The 17,485-nt window shown below is 32.0% G+C and overlaps 1 protein-coding gene across 2 annotated transcripts; it reads left to right on the top strand.

Moving 5' to 3' along the window:
* The first annotated feature begins 192 nt into the window (after positions 1-192).
* On the top strand, positions 193-16,863 carry LOC130623000 (ester hydrolase C11orf54 homolog). 2 transcript variants are annotated; one of them, XM_057438497.1, is made up of 9 exons: positions 193-353; positions 7,763-7,861; positions 11,478-11,551; positions 11,640-11,741; positions 13,460-13,528; positions 13,656-13,739; positions 14,345-14,494; positions 15,197-15,310; positions 16,638-16,863. In XM_057438497.1, the coding sequence occupies exons 1-9, from the start codon at positions 278-280 to the stop codon at positions 16,809-16,811; spliced, it is 942 nt and encodes a 313-aa protein (XP_057294480.1). In that variant the 5' UTR covers positions 193-277; the 3' UTR covers positions 16,812-16,863. The 2 variants fall into 2 exon arrangements, with proteins under 2 accessions (XP_057294480.1, XP_057294481.1); XM_057438498.1 differs by lacking the exon at positions 193-353 and adding an exon at positions 433-451.
* Positions 16,864-17,485: the final 622 nt, after the last annotated feature.

Raw genomic sequence — 17,485 nt, 5'->3', positions numbered from 1 at the left:
TTCTTTACCCCTTTTACTTAATATATAAATACTATTTTTAACTTTTTTTACTGTAAAATACAAAAGAAACTAAAAAAAATGATATCTGAATACAAAATCAGTTTTATAGTGTTTACTATTTGTTTTATGCACATAATTTTGAATACACCCACCCCCTCCTAAAAATCAAAATTCCTAAATTTAGGTAAAATGGTAGCTAGCTAGATTTCATGGGTGCGAAAGCGAAAGCTTGGAGGCAACACACAAACAATATATTTCTTTTGAATGAGTTGGTAACATGACTACTGAAAAGAAGAAATATTCTGTAGAAAGCAAAGTTTTATATCAACCTGAAAGTACAGCCTTGTGCACAAGTACGTTATACCCCATAGTTACCCACTATTTATAGCTAGCTAGCTCGCTTTCGTCTTTAGCAAACTCTTTAAAAGAAACGTTTGATGTTTGTGGATGGGTGAGTTTTCAAGTTTGACATTACTTTAATGGCATTTTGAGTTTTAAGAACAGTTTAAGTAAAATTAAAGTCTAAGTATTACTTATGTAAGCTGATCCAATATTCTATGCTTCCCTTATTCGCTTATTATTATTATTATTATTATTTACCCAGGATAGCCTCTTCAGTCTCTATATGGGGGACTGTTGTCAATGAGAGTCCTGCGAAGGAGGTCCTAGTGCATTTAAAACTCCCATTTGAGCTATGGAAGTGGTGCAAGGCACAACAACCGCTCTAGACAACTGCCTATATGATTAATCCTATAGACCTTTTTGAATGTTTACATTTTCTGCAGTAAGCCCTTTTAGCTTTAACAATTGGTTAAGGTAAGCAGAAAGGATTGATTCGCACTTTCATAGTCTTTGGCATGACTCGATTAGGATCTGAACCCAAGACCTTTTGCACTTGAAGCAAACGCTCTACCACAAGGCCACCAGTACATAGTTCATTTTTATTCTCAATTTCTATTCTTGTTTAAAGACTACTTTCATAGCATACATGCCAAGAAACATCCCTGTGAACAAATTGACCATTGTGGGCTAACTGCTGAACTTTTGCACTAAATTTTCTTGCTACAATCCCTTCCTTCAGCTTCCAGACTTTACGACGGGGCCTGTACTTTCCCTTGGTTTCTTTCACACTCTTCAAGATAATATTACAAACCACCAACCTATGCTGGGAAACACACTCTTCCCCCAATATAACTTTCACGTCGTTCACCACTTTCTTGTCTGACTTTCTAACCAGGAAGAAATCTGTGTCTTACAGCCACCTGACTCATATGTTATCAGCCTACTCTGTCTCTTACTGAATGATGTGTTGCAAACCACCATGTCCTTTGCCATTCCAAACTCATGCAACCTCTCCCTTATTTCTGCTCCCAAATCCATAGCCTCCATGCACACCTCTATAACCTTCAGATGACTTCCCATCATGACCATTAAAGGGAACCTGAGGTATAAAATGTTTTTGGGCTTATATTATAGAGCTTAAAAAGTTGGTTAACAAGTCTTTTTAAATTTTTTAAAAAGCTCTTTTCGTTCTCAAGATATTCACATTTAAAGAATTTCAGATTTAAGTATGCTGCATGAATTGTGATGTCTTATTTCAGTAATAGCAATTTTAGACATTTTCTTTCATCAGTGATTTTATACATGTGAAGGGGTATGCATTCAAACTTTATCAATGCATAGATGTTATAAAGGTTAATGCATTAACATAATTTTTTTTTTTAAAATGGCACTTATAACTTTGGATCTGCATGTTGGTTTGCAATCAAATTTTGTGAGTAAACATATCAGACTTATACAAGCTTACCCACAAAATTTGATTGCAAACCAAGTAGCAGATCCCAAGTTATTGAGTCATCAGCAAAAAAATAAGAGGCCTGGGAGGAGCAAGCGAGTGTCATTTGTCAAGGTCTCCCAAGCTAATCAGTAGATAATATACGGGTTAAAAATATTCAAGACTGCTTTAATGCATTTAACGATATATACTGTCTTATTAAAGTTTCTTTTCTTATGATAGTTTTCCAATATGTATAGCTCAAATATCAACGCTGCGTGTTTCGTGCTATTCCTATTGCATTTTTTGATCAAATATTACTCCAAGATATTTAACTTTTTCTAAACTTTTTTTATTGTATCATTTGCATATGATGATGGTAATTTGAATTAATGACAGATTTTAAGACATCAATTACGAAAGGAAAAGCAGGATACCTGTACCCCTGAAAGCGTCTTTATAAAGCAGATCTGATCTCATGTCAGGTGCATTTGACCCATTAAGTTGGGCTCAAACAAGTCAAAGGCAGCATCTCAAGCAGCAAAACACCACAACTCTTTTAACAAAATTTTATGATCAACAGTGTCAAAGGCTATTTTAAGGTCAATGAGCACAGCACAAACAAAGTTTTGTTGGTCAAATTTAGTAAGAGACAACGACTACTGCAGTTTCTGTGGAAAAGAGTTTTCCAAATCCTGACTTCCTGTCATTTAGGAAGTTGTGCTAAGAAAGAAAATGAGAAATTTGCCCATGCACTAACTTTGCACTAAAATTTCATAAGAATTGAATAAATGGAAATTGGCCGAATTTGTAGAATCTGTTTAATTGCCACTTTTATAAATAGGTAGGACCCTTTTAGTCTTTCAACATTTAGGTACATAACCTAAGTAAAGATTTGTTGAAAAGACTTAATAAGTAGATACTTGAAACTGACAAACCGGTTTTTAGCTGTCGTGAACCAATTCTGTTCAATCCTGTAGCTTACATTTTAGTAATAATGCTTTCTGTTTTAAGAAGTCTCTTTCTTTGGTGGCTATTATTAATTTATCAGTGACCCATGCCTCAACATGCCCAGAAAATCTATGTGTTTTGAAAGGGTAATGTTAGTCAACCAGTGTTTTAACATTTTTATTCAGTTTTTGACATGCTTCATCAATGTCATGACAATTATTAAAAAAATATGACCAGACTAACTTCCTTGCTTTCTTCAGAAAAGCCTCTTCACTGAAGTTCTTGTGACTACAAACTTTGATTCGTAGTCACAAGAACTTTTAGGTTCAAGTTTAGGCCCTTTAAATTTTTTGATCACATAAACTAAATTGTGATCACTGATGCCTAAGTGTTAATTTACCTCAAGTCAAATGAGGATTTGAATAATAATAAAAAATAATAACCACATGAATATTTTTGCAAAATTTGTCCTGACAGTTTACCACTAATGTTTTTTACAAAGTTGTGATTTTTTCCATACAATAATATCTTTTTTATTGCTTCTTCTGGGATCTTTGCACTAATATTTATTTTTTGAGAGGCGAGACATTTCAGTGTATTTTTTTATCACAGTCGGCCACAGTATTAGATTTCTACATGATATTTACTTGTGGTGCAATAAACTGACAATTCTTTCATGAAAAAAGCACCTGCTGATGTGAGGGGATGGCTCCATGTGCATACAAAAGGTTGACATTTTTAAAGGAAATGCTTAGCTTATAAAATGAGATCCACCGTATTTAGTAGATGCTAACTTCATTCTCTGTGGATTGTATTTCTTACCAGAATGTTTTTAATCAAACCTTAAAGTGTGTAACTCGATATCAGGTGACTTTTGTGTGACTGCATAAAGTTTGCATAGAAAATAAAGAGATAATCATTGCAGCCTCAGATGTTGATGTGTTTTGATTGTTTAAATTACTGTAAAAAGGTATTATAGCATCAAGGGTTGAGGTTAAGCTCACTATGGTGTCCTTGATGGACAATACCAATGCGATGTGATGTGTCAAATGTGACTAAACATCTCTTTTAATCTTTATTAAATGGCAGCATACAAAAGACCAATGCACTTTTTAGCAGCCATGAAATTTGTGGAAAGAAAAAGTTTCTCATTTTGTAAAAATTGTTCTTATAACTACTTTTCTATTTCTTGCATATACAAGTTTTCTCCATAAACACATATAATGTCAACATGCTAATTCTTTTAATTTGTGGGACTTTAAATTAGTTTTCAGAACATGAACTATCAATAGTTATTTTAACAAAGAAAGGTTAGAATAAAAGGATCACTTCGCTATGATTATTATCTTATTATCTTGGCATAAAAATAAACAACAAATAAACAACAATTTTAATTACAGATCATCTGTAAAAATGAAGTAAGGAAGATGTTGTTCTAATTTTTTATTAGTTTTTATCTGGGCAATCATGTGTACAGTACAGTCCAGATGTAAGCGTACGCGTACGCTCAAGTTTCACACCTTTTTCTCGGAGGCGGTAGTTGTTTGTCTTTTGTTCTTATTAATTATCTTGCGAGTCTTGTAAGTCATTAACTTGCGCGTAATAAACAAAAGATTATCGAAGAAAAAATAGCTTATTATAACTGCGCGTAGCTATTGTTAAATAGTGTTAACATAACTATTCCCAATAGCATAATTGCAAATGTTATCAACTCAATCAATGTGACACGAAGAGTCATTGTTTAATATTTTTATTAAACAAAAGTTTTGCGTGGAAACTAAATAAACTAGCGAGAAGGCATTGTTGGTTGCGCGGGTTAAATAAAGCTTTTAAGGGATAGAAATTATTATATTTTAACAAAGATTGAAACTTTAATTTTAATAGAAATGTTTTTTTAGATTGCATTTTAAAACTTTAAAAACGAAAAACGGCGATAGAAATGTTTTTTTAGATCGCATTTTAAAAGTTTAAAAAACGGAAAACGGCGATAGAAATGTTTTTTTAGATCGCATTTTAAAATTTTAAAAACGAAAAACGGCGATAGAAATGTTTTTAGATCGCATTTTAAAAGTTTAAAACGAAAAACGGCGATAGAAATGTTTTTTTAGATCGCATTTTAAAAGTTTAAAAACGAAAATCGGCGATAGAAATGTTTTTTTAGATCGCATTTTTAAAGTTTAAAAACTAAAAACGGCGATAGAAATGTTTTTTTAGATTGCATTTTAATAGTATAAAAACGAAAAACGGCGATAGAAATGTTTTTTTTAGATCGCATTTTAAAAGTTTAAAAACGAAAAACGGCTATAGAAATGTTTTTTTAGATCGCATTTTAAAAGTTTAAAAACGAAAAACGGCGATAGAAATGTTTTTTTAGATCGCATTTTTAAAGTTTAAAAACTAAAAACGGCGATAGAAATGTTTTTTTTAGATCGCATTTTAAAAGTTTAAAAACGAAAAACGGCGATAGAATTGTTTTTTTTAGATCGCATTTTAAAAGTATAAAAACGAAAAACGACGATAGAAATGTTTTTTTTAGATCGCATTTTAAAAGTTTAAAAACGAAAAACGGCGATAGAATTGTTTTTTTAGATCGCATTTTAAAAGTTTAAAAAACGGAAAACGGCGATAGAAATGTTTTTTTAGATCGCATTTTAAAATTTTAAAAACGAAAAACGGCGATAGAAATGTTTTTAGATCGCATTTTAAAAGTTTAAAACGAAAAACGGCGATAGAAATGTTTTTTTAGATCGCATTTTAAAAGTTTAAAAACGAAAAACGGCTATAGAAATGTTTTTTTAGATCGCATTTTTAAAGTTTAAAAACTAAAAACGGCGATAGAAATGTTTTTTTAGATTGCATTTTAATAGTATAAAAACGAAAAACGGCGATAGAAATGTTTTTTTTAGATCGCATTTTAAAAGTTTAAAAACGAAAAACGGCTATAGAAATGTTTTTTTAGATCGCATTTTAAAAGTTTAAAAACGAAAAACGGCGATAGAAATGTTTTTTTAGATCGCATTTTTAAAGTTTAAAAACTAAAAACGGCGATAGAAATGTTTTTTTTAGATCGCATTTTAAAAGTTTAAAAACGAAAAACGGCGATAGAATTGTTTTTTTTAGATCGCATTTTAAAAGTATAAAAACGAAAAACGACGATAGAAATGTTTTTTTTAGATCGCATTTTAAAAGTTTAAAAACGAAAAACGGCGATAGAATTGTTTTTTTAGATCGCATTTTTAAAGTTTTAAAACGGAAAACGGCGATAGAAATGTTTTTTTTAGATCGTATTTTAAAAGTTTAATAACGAAGAGCGGCGATAGAAATGATTTTTTAGAAAGTTACAGAACGAAGAACGGCGATAGGAAAGCTTCGTTAGATAGTGTTTTAAGTATTTAAAATGTTATCAACTCTATCAATGTGACATGGCGATCCATTGTTTGATAGTTTTATAAAATAAAAGATTTGCGCGAAAACTAAATAGACAGCGAGATGCATCGTTTAAATCTTTTAAGAGATAGAGCTGTTGCGCTGAAAAAAAACAAAGACAATGTTTTTAACAATAAAATGTAGGTGATACTATAAAACGTCAAAAGTTATATTTTTAGATTTTTTCTTTCTTCGGTATTAAAATTTAATTTGTTGTCGCGAAGGGAAAAGTCCCGAACGTAGGGTTTTCCCGTTTGCGTTGCTAAACGTTGCTTTTTATAAAAAGAACTTTAAAGTTTCGCATGTTAAGAAATATGTTTCGACGATAAAGAAATATTACTAAAAGTTTTAAAAGTAGCATTAGTTTTTTTTTAAATATTTAGATCATTGGATTTCTTGTTTTTTAAAAGAGCTTGTGTTTTTTAAATATATCAGATTAAAATCGCGCTACTATAATTAGTTTCGTTGTTAAAAAAAAATTAAAATTCAATGGCCTTCGCGTTTAATTTTTTCTCGCGCAGAGTATTGTTTTTAAACAATGTTTCTTGCTATGCTTTTGTTTTTAACACGGAGCAATTATATTCGCGCAATTTGAAAGGAACTCGCTATCCTATTGTTTTTTTTAATGAAAGCAATTATTTTTGCAAGTTGAGCGTACGCGTACGCTTACATTTGGACTGTACTGTATGTCAAAATTGTATTGTATTTTTATATTATTTTTTTATTTTTTAAGTGGTCACCTGTTGTTTTAAAGTAGCAAAAATAAAAAAGCAAAATAAAAGAACATGGTCAAAGTGAAACCCAAGACACATTTTTATCTACAGCCAGTTAGTAGTACCCATAGTACGCACCACTTGGTTTATAACAGTGTAGGAAGAGCGCATTTTCGCAAATTCTATTGCGCAAATTCGCAAGTGCTATTTTTTGGCATCATGCAATTTTTTAACAAAAGCCTGAGTAGATAAGCACCTAATGTAGCAATGACATTATTTTCTACACAAACTTTATGGGGTCGCCAAATAAGTCACCTAAAACTTTTTGGCTTAACTTTTACCCATGTTACACATTTGCTTTCAACATCATTCTGGTCTTGATCATAATACTTGCAACAAGGGGTTGAGTAAATATTATTATATATTTATAATTAACTGAGCTTGTGGTTCCATGAAAAGGTTCAAGTTGGTTCCGAACGCTTATCGATCCATATTTTTCTTTGCAAAGCCTCATGCAATGTATGGGAATTATTGTTAGATTGTAGAAAATGCAATTCCTAATAGAAAGCCAGTAATAATAAAGGTTTTTTCTAAGACTTGGCCAAGACAATCGCTGATTTGTTTCTTCACAGTGACTGTGTAGACAGGTTTGACTGTAACACATAACATTGACTATCCATAAGTGCTACCCGGTCCTACTGTTATAGTTGCTTGATATTTTTTTCTCTTTCAGATGTATCATGTTTATGTGTTACGAAATGCATATGATTAGTTATGTTAATTTCAAAGAAAGACAATGGGATTTATAACGATTACGCATATGACAGGAGCTTTAAATATTCATATTTAAGATGTAACTGCTTAAAAAAGTGTTTGACTGATCTTACATTGTTTTTAGTATTAAACGATGGTTTGAAAAAGAACTTCCAGCATGTTGTGGTTGCAGAAGTTGATTGTCCAGACCTGACAGAATCACCTTGGTGTCTTGCTGCCAAAGGTAAGTAAATGTAGTTATATTTTATTAAAAATATGTTATAATTTACAAAATCTTATATATTATTATGCAAGTAAGTTGAAGCGGTTTAGTGATTGAACAATGTGCTTAGAAAATAAAAAAAAAAAATCTTTATTTGTGTGATAATATAGTTACAATGAATGGTTGGAGATATTTCATCGTCATCAGCATCATTCTCGGCTTACGTCCGTTTTCCATGCTAGCATGGGTTGGACGGGGTATATTAATGACCCTCTTCCAATCTGATCTAGACTGTGTTAGATCTAAACTCAACTTCCTCTGTATCAAGTCTGTCCTTATAACCTCCTGCCAAGTCTTTCTCGGTCTGCCTCTGGGCTTTGCCCTAGGAACTATCAAGTCTCTACACTTTCTTACCCAATTATCCTCCTCCATTCTTTCCAAGTGCCCCAGCCAATTCAATTTTCCTATCTGGATAACATCTTTAATTCTACGAAGAGACTTAGCCTGCTTCTTAGCTCATCTGAACTCTTTCTGTCTCTTAGACTGGCGTTACACATCCACCTAACCATTCTCATATCATTCCTTTCTAAACTGTAAAGATCTTCCTGCTTCACTGCCCATATCTCACTACCGTACAACATAACACTTCTTACACAGGCCTCATACAACCTACCTTTTACCTCAATTGACAGGGCTCTGCTAATCAACAAAGGAAGTAACTCTCTGAACTTTTTCCAAGCAGAACCTATCCTGCAAGTAACACTTCTTCCAACACCCCCTTCACTGCCCAACATATCACCTAAGTAACAGAAGTTCTCAACTATCTCTAACGAGCCACTGTTGTACATCATTAAAGCTGGAAATACTTCATTCTCTATAATCTCACCTTTGCAACGCTTGCATACAAACTGAATGTCAGCTCTTAACCTTCCACTAATACTACTGCACTTCTTATGTACCCAATGCTTGCAAGTCTGACAAAAAATTGAGTTACTACCAACCCCTTTCCTGCAAACTCCACAAGGCCACTTTCCAACTACAAGGTCACACTTAGCTGCAATGCTACTAATCATGACTTTAGACTTTGCTTTGTTTACCTTTAGCCCTTTCTCTTCTAGTCCTTTCTTCCACTTCTCAAACTTTTCAACTAATTCTTCCATCGACTCTGCTATGAGAACCAAATCATCTGCATACAATAACTTCCATGGACAACCTGTTTTGAACTCCATCGACAGCGCTTCTAAGACTAGAATAAACAACAAAGGACTAAGTACAGAACCCTGATGTACACCAACATTTACACTAAATTCATCACTAAGTGAATCGTTAATCCTGACACGACTTCTAGCATTGCTGTACATAGACTGTCGTAACTAGCCACTCATCCACACCTAATTTTCTCAAATAACTTTACGTGGCACTCTATCAAAAGCTTTCTCTAAATCTACAAAGGCAAAATAGAGATTCTTTCTCTTTTCTAAATACTTTTCCTGAAGTTGTCTGAGTAAAAATATTGCATCTGTAGTGCCACTCCCTGGAACAAAACCAAATTGCATCTTATCTATATCAATTCTTTCTCTAAGTAACTTATCAATCACTCTTTCAATAACTTTCATTACTTGCTTACTTTCATTTCATTACTCTATAGTTACCCCTTTCTAATGCACCACCCTTGCCCTTGAAACAATTCACTATTACACTCGACTGCCACTCACAATTCGTTGCTTGTGTCCAATATTCTTTATAGTAAAGTTACTTTGAACTTTAGCAGATTTTAGCTTATAGTAGTTGCTTATAAAATTTATTTATGGCGATTTCCTTACAGCTTTTTTTCGTCAATTTGGCACGAAATACATCGATTTGCAGGATGTACTTATAATAGCAAGATAAAAACAAATCGTAAACAAATTAATTTTGTTATGACTAGTTTTATCAGAAAATACTGATAAGAACTTGTGATTCAGCAAAAGGGAAATTAAAAATATCAAAGATTAAGAATGTTAAAAAGTCTTCAGTTTTAAGTGTTAAAGTTTTCCTACGTTGAATGTTGTTAACAATATTTAAAATAATGTTAAATGAAATGTATAAAAATTCACATATTTTTAAAAATAAATGCATTAAGCGCATCTTAAAAATTGTCCATAGTTTTAATGAAGTGTATAGGATCTCTAAAAAATCTCTTATAACGCATTTTCTGTAAATAGGAACTTCCCATTTTTAGGAATAAGTTACAGAAAGGTATTGTTTTATAAGTACGAATTGATACTTGTAAAGTTAAGGTGAAGTAACAAGATTTGATTATGGGGCTTTTTGGGGGGCGAAATTTGGTCATAGAAATATGAACTTGAAAATTTTATTTGTTGTTGTTTTCGTGATTTAAAAAAAAATTTTATCACAAGAAACAAATTTGCAGATTTTTTGTAGTGTTCCCTTAGAAATACTGCCCTTTCCTTGATGTAAATAATACTTTACCAAGTTTTACTACATTGTGTTTAACAGTACCTTGTCGCCGGGTGCATTTGACACATTAAAGTAAAATAGTATAGAATAGTAGGTTTCATGCTTACTAACTTTATTTTGCTTCCACTTCACATTCAATTGAAGAACAGCAGTATTGGAAAAAACAATCAACAAAAAATAAATAAAAAGATGCAGCACTGTTTTCTCTCATAATTCTGTCATAATTCTGCATAAAGGGTGGGCTTGGAATTTTGAAATTTTACAGAGATAAGATGAGGTAAAAAATTCCTTTACTATAGTGCTTAGGTATAGGGAAAGTATAGCAACTTGGCAAACAGGTTGAAGTTAGTGCAGGAATCAGTGATGTGTCTAGAGCCCCAACTGCATCTGCAGCAGGTCCATTGATTGACAGGATCAGTGATGTGTCTAGAGGATTTTCAATTACAACAGCTTCTCATTGTCAAAATCCGTAATCTTTATGTTGCGTAGTTGCACAGTGTAAAAGCTTTTATTTGGGATTTGTGTATTTTTAACAATCACAAATTATAATGTTATGATATATATACAAGAAAAGGATTTCCCTAGTGAAATTGAAAGATTTTTTCTAAACAGTTATAAATATATATGTATATTAGATATAATCAACAAATGGCTCCTTATATAAGTCACTGACGTAAAAGAATATTTAAAGTTTAAACAAACACAATCACGTGCTTTTCTTCTGCAAATAGGGAACAAACATTGTGCAAGTTTCAGCAATGTGCACAGGCAAGATTATAACTTGTGTGAACAAATAGAGTCTTCAAAATGAAACTTTGTTACCACTTGTGAGAAAAAATATTTTTCTTTTTTTTATGGATAATATGTCAATATAATCAGTTATTTATAAACCAATTCGTAATTTTACTCCAGAAGTGTGCCGATTCTAAAATTTGTATTCTTAAAGGAATGCAATTTTGATCATAAAGTGCTTAAACAGGGAAAGTAAAAAATGTGCATTCATGGGCATTTTTATGGCTATGCCACAATAAGAAGATTGGAGATCCCTTATTATTGATTATAATTCAAGATAATACTATATTTTTTCACCTGTAATCAAATTAGTCATTTTCTTCTTCTCGCAACTAAGTTACTGTTTGTAGGACAATTTTTTTATTTTTATTTCTTTTAATTTCAGGAATTTGTGGCTCACCAAAGTTATTGGATGTTGGTGGAGTTCCCAATTTAATTCCAACGCCTAGAAAAGAAAAAGTACAGTTTTGTATTGTGAACAACTATTTCTTGGCTTGATAGATAGCTTCACTTGAAAATGGTTATTTATAGCATGTTAATTTTTTAGATCTATCGCTTTGACGAATTAGCTGAAATGGCAGGCAATCAGGATGCATATTTTCTTGGTGCAGGGGCAGCTGGCTTTCATATCTTAGGTGGAAATGCGGAGGTACACATCAAGTAATTCCATATTTTTCCCTGTTTTTTTCTAAGCAAAACTTACCCAGCATCTCCTACATTTGCTTGTATGTAAAATTTTAATGTAAGGAATGTAACCATTTTTATGTTACATGCAATTTTGTTCAAATGTATGTATGGTTTTGTTGACATATGTTAATTGGTAAGGTATATCAACCAGTTGAAATATTTTTTCAATGTGGCTGCATGCGTATTTTAATCGTTACCTTTTGTCTGTAACACTAACTCAAAAGGGCGCCATCGCAATCCTAGAAATGCAGCAACAACATTGTTGATTAAGTATGAAGGAGCCTATAGACCTGAAATACAAACTTAAGCCTTGTTCAGATTGACTTGCGTGAGCTTGCTGTAGTGGAGTACGCATGCGCACTTGTTCAAGTTCCAAAGGTGGCGCAAGAATGCCGCTAACCATTCACATTGGCGCAAGGATTTTTTTAAAGTTTTAGCGACATGGAAATCACAACATTAAATCATTAAAATTTAAAGAGTTGCTGTTGTGTGGATTTAGGTGAATAGGAACACCTTTCCAAGCAAGTTTCTTTTTATTTTTTGTCTTTAAAATACTTATCCTGCTTATCATATAAAACAGGATATTTTAACACAGACTCAGCAAGTTTTGTTCGTTTTCTGTTGACATCGTTATACTCTCCAAGTGAAAATAAAAAAAAACTCTTCTAGTCCTTTTAATTTTTGGCATTATACTTGCGCATGTTGCGCAAGTATACTCACATTTTGAAATAGTGCTGCAAGTGTGTTGCATGATAGACACGACAACGCAAGATATCCGAAAACGTTTGATATTCTTGCACACTTGCGCCAACCTTTGGGCACTCCTGAGGCGCTATTTTCAAAGCTGTACAAACTGTGCACAACATTGCGCAACCGCAGCGCAGTCGCAATACAACCGCAAGCCAGTCTGAACCAGGCTTTAGACAGATTTTTGGTGATTTTGTCTTAACTTTTATCACAGCCATGAGTTCTGATGGAATAGAACTTTTCCAGTAATTTTAATTAATTTTAATTTGACATATTGTGTATGTTGTATGCAATTTAAGTTGTATAATCAAACTCGAATCCTAGATCAAACATTTTTTCTGTTTTTTTTGACTTGCGTAACTTAATGTAGTGTTGCTCGTAAGAAAAGTGACATAAGTTGTGTCACATGTTACGTTAAATTTTTAGGCAATGTAAAAGAGATAATAAACATTCCTTTTAAATGTACGTTTTTACCAAAAGAATATGTATATACTTGTTAATGTAGCTTTAAAGTTTATATCTAAAGTCTTATGTACTTCGTTCTTAGGTTTTTCAGTTTTTTGTCCTTACCATTTTTTAGAACAATGAAATAATTAGACTGCCTTAATTTTAAAACGCAGGTGTATGGTAATGACAAAATTGAGTCGTTATTAATTACAGTTTATTACCTGACTGATACACAAAACCGGTTAGCATGAAAAACTCAGATGATTTGATTGGTTTAAGGCTTATTAAAACAGGGCTTTGTATGGAGCCATACTAAGCGGTTTGTGAAGCCATTATTATAATGGTAACATAAAAATGTAAACAAATAAAAACATTTTCATAGCACACAAAAAATATAAAAGTAGCTCACCTATAACCATCATTGTTAAAAAAACAAAAGAAAAAACACGCAAAACAAAATTAACACTTTACTATTTGTTATTTTAGATGATGGCTAATTTACGTTTAGGTAAAGAAGAATGTATTGAAACGTACGTTGCAAGTGTAAATAAAGAGGTGAGTAGTTCTGTTTAAAGACGGGGAAATATAAATTAAATGTTCATTGGATAAAAAACTGATTTGTTCTCTGTCTATCTTTCTAGAAGAGTTTCTATTTAGAATAACTTAATATTATTCATTTTAGGGAGAATGTGACCTAAAAAAGTTCCCTGAAAAGGAATTCGGTTTGTTGGGAAATTTTCTGGCATCTGAAGGTTTACAAGGTAAGGTAAGTTTGTACACAAGTTCACCCTGATATTTTTTTAATTAGCGTAAGAAGCGTTATTGCACAGTTACAAGTAGTTATTTGTCTGGTTACTTTATTCTTTTTCTTAACTGAGATCACATTATGTTCCCACCCCTCCAATTATTCTCATTCTTACTTTGTTTTGATTCTCCACACACCTGTTTCTAGACGAAAAAAAGTTTTTAGACTGTTATATTTGTACGTTTCATTTTATTAATTTTATTCTATTGTTGAGATCTGACATAATTGTTTTTTGATCACATATATAAAAAGAAATCAATGAATCAATGAATTAGTGAATGAATAACTAAATAAGTTTAGTGACACATGGTTGTATTCTCAACATTTCCATTTAAGAATTACAAAGTGATTCGAAAAAAAATTAAAATTACCAGCTAAGTCAGTAAGCAACTGGATTCTAAAGCTTTCTGAAAACAGCTATTAAACTTGATAAAATACTCATTCGTGTAAGGTTGGCATGTAATTTTGTCTAAGGCTTCTAGTTTAAGTTACTATAGTAGAAACAACTATACATTCAGTAATGACAGAGATGTTATCACTTTCTGAAAGTTTTTTCTTGGACTTAGGTAATAAAGATCTGTGCAAAAACGCGTATTGGTGAAGATAATTTTATTCAGTCTATTAGAAATGTGTCGAAGGAGGCTTTTCCCAATAATATGATTGGCCTGGGTGGCGTTTTTATGATAAAATCTGGAAAAGCAAGACTTCACGTCATGGTTTGTAATCTTTTTGCTTAGTTCTAATTCAATGAGGTTTGCTAAAAATTCTGCAATGCGCTATGTATTCTACCATATTGATGCTTAAAACAGTAATTTTACGCTGTAATTAGAAATATTCTCAATATTGCATATAAAAATATAAAAGGTCATGCTGTATATAGTTTAATAAAATCTTTTACATTGTTTCAGATTTGTCAGAAAAATTTTTCAGACAAATCTTAAACATTGCTATATATTGTGAAGAAATAATAAAAAACTTTCTTACAAAAGTTACAATCTTTACAAAGCTTTTACACCGCTGAATTTGTTAACAAAAGCGGAACATCATTAGTATTAAATATTTAATTTTAACAAATACAATGATAAAAACAAAAACACTACATTTTTTGAAGCAATCAATAACATAAAATTTTCTCCTAAATATATACAAGTTTAACAGTAACCATAGTTGCAGATTAAATATCTAATTGTATAAATACAATGGGGCTGATCTGATTTTGTTATGTAACTGGGGACTATTGATTGCTTGAAAATGGGTGTGTAAACGTCGCAAATAATGTAGCTTTTTTTGTTGTCAATATTTAATTTTCTTTAAACAGCCAGGTGAAAAATGAATAATAACATTCTGAGAATTATTTTGTTTTTACTCCACTTTTACTTTATACTTTCATAATGTTGCATATGCATCAATTTTTTTAGCCATGCTTTTCTGAAAGTCCATTAATAACAGACGAAGATGTAGAAAATTGGTTGAAATTTTATGAAATGTCCTCACCTCTTATTTGTCTTAGTGTATTTTACAATTATGATGAGGTATGATATTTTTTTTTTGAACCAGTATTTACAATGAGTAACAAAAAATCTGGCATAAAAGGTTTTTTTTTGGAGTTTTGAAAGTTGGAAAAAACATCAACTTGCCTAACTCTAAAGCTGGTATTCTAAGAAGACCAACTTCTGTATATGCATTGGTATGCTAAACAGCATTTAGAATACTTTAATCGCACTCCCCAACAAGCTGTAATTACAGAATAATCCACATCAGTTTTGACTTTAACAAATAACTTAAGATCCTAAGTCCTATAAAGCTAAGGAACTTTTTTCATGTGCATGGAGTGCAACATGATGCATTGCACGTGCATGTAAAAGTTCCATCGTATGCCCTAACCAAAAATGTGTTGCAACACGTCAAAAAAAATTGATGCTGCAACATGCGGACAAAATAGAATACTCTATTTTGCTGTGAAATGTTTCATTGTCTCGCCACACTCTGCAGGTTGTTGCTTATTTTCTATCAACCAATTAAATCACCCATCAGACCAATATAAAATGTTTACATTCAGCATGTGATTTTTGATTTCTTTCTGTAAAGAGACTGAAAAAAAATTCATCTTTTACCTTCATTTATAATATAAGCTGTGAACTCTTTTCTTATAGTAGTAGCAATATTGTTACTTGTAGAGGAAGATATTTAAGGGCAGCAAACGTTTGGATAGTATGTTTTTCCAGCAAGAGCCTTCTATCACCTTTCAAGGTTGATCTTTTTAACCGACAAATCCATTGAATTTTGTGGTGGCGAAATGCGTAACTTTTTTAGGCGCAGAGAATGAGTCCCTTGTGTCGTCCTAGCTTTTAACTGCTGTGAACCTGTCAAAGTGAACTTTGACAGGTTCAAATGTGTAAATAAGTTTAAATTTATCATTTTTCTTTCTTGGTGTTTGATCTGGGTGTTTTGTTAATTTGCGTTGTACTATGTTAGAATAAATAACAACCAGCTTTCTAAATTAAATTCAATAAGAATAACTTTTAGTTCAAACATGCATTCCTACACGATCATGGAAAAAAACTTTAACAGACTTCATAAGATAGCAAATAACACAATTTAAAAAGTGCTGTTTGAACGAATCCTAGGAAACTATTCTTTGCTAGCCACTAAAAAATAAAAAAGCATCTGAAAACTGACTCTACGGAAACAAATCAATTTGAATTAAAGCTGGACTTGTGTTACATCCACAAGATAGCTCACTATTTTACCAATATCAATGAAGGACGAAATTCACGTACATTTTTGTCTAAACTACTTAAATTTTAAATTGCGCATAATTTTTTTGACTGTTTTAAACATTATATTGTGTATTTTTAGGGCATGGACTTACGAATAGATCACACACATTGCTTTAGCCATCATGGTGAAGGCGGTCATTACCATCATGACACAACACCATCGGCAGTTGAATATGAAGGTTATTTCGTTGTAGCCGAAGAGCTTTTGCGTGTAGACCGTCCAAAACAGACTCATTCTGTGGGAAGGGATTAACATTTTTATTGTCTAGTGATATAATTATTCTTTTAAATGAGATTATGTGCTACGTACTGTTTTGTTTTAGGACAGAAAACTAAAACTAATAAAAGGATAAAAATATAGGAATAATGCAACTTACCATGACAGAAATGTTTAACATGCCAGTAGGATGTTGCTTATTTCTTTTTAAATCTAGACAATTTAAACAGAAAACGTAGTTTGGACATTGTAATAAAATTTGTCTAATACAAGTAAACTTCACAGCAATAGTATTATATAAACCTTCTGATGACGTCATTTAATTGTCTCTTTAATAATAGTAATATTAATAATATTAATAATAGTGTCCAGTAACGGAAACACGAAATTTTCAAAATAAGCACGAAAAATACGCGCTGTTCCGCACTGTGGAGAAAACTCCATATTATTTTCCCGCTATTGGCGTATTATACAGTTTCAAAACAAACCAATCAACGAGCCTTATTTCACAGACGTTATTGTTCCCTTGAGCTTTGCCCCGGGTTTCTGTCCGTTTGCAACGTTGGGAACATATCGCGCTCTGGCGAAAGAGAATTCAACGGACCGAAGATAGCAAGAAGACTGAGCAAGGTGTCAAGGAAAGTTTCTTTACTATAATTTGCATCGTTTCTTGCTTTTTTGTACCTCTGGGAAGACTTTTTATATACTTA

The sequence above is a fragment of the Hydractinia symbiolongicarpus genome, chromosome 13 (assembly GCF_029227915.1).
Source record: "Hydractinia symbiolongicarpus strain clone_291-10 chromosome 13, HSymV2.1, whole genome shotgun sequence".
NCBI classification, from domain to species: domain Eukaryota; kingdom Metazoa; phylum Cnidaria; class Hydrozoa; order Anthoathecata; family Hydractiniidae; genus Hydractinia; species Hydractinia symbiolongicarpus.
Note: the sequence above shows the minus strand (reverse complement) of the source record. Positions and strands in the feature narration are given on the sequence as shown.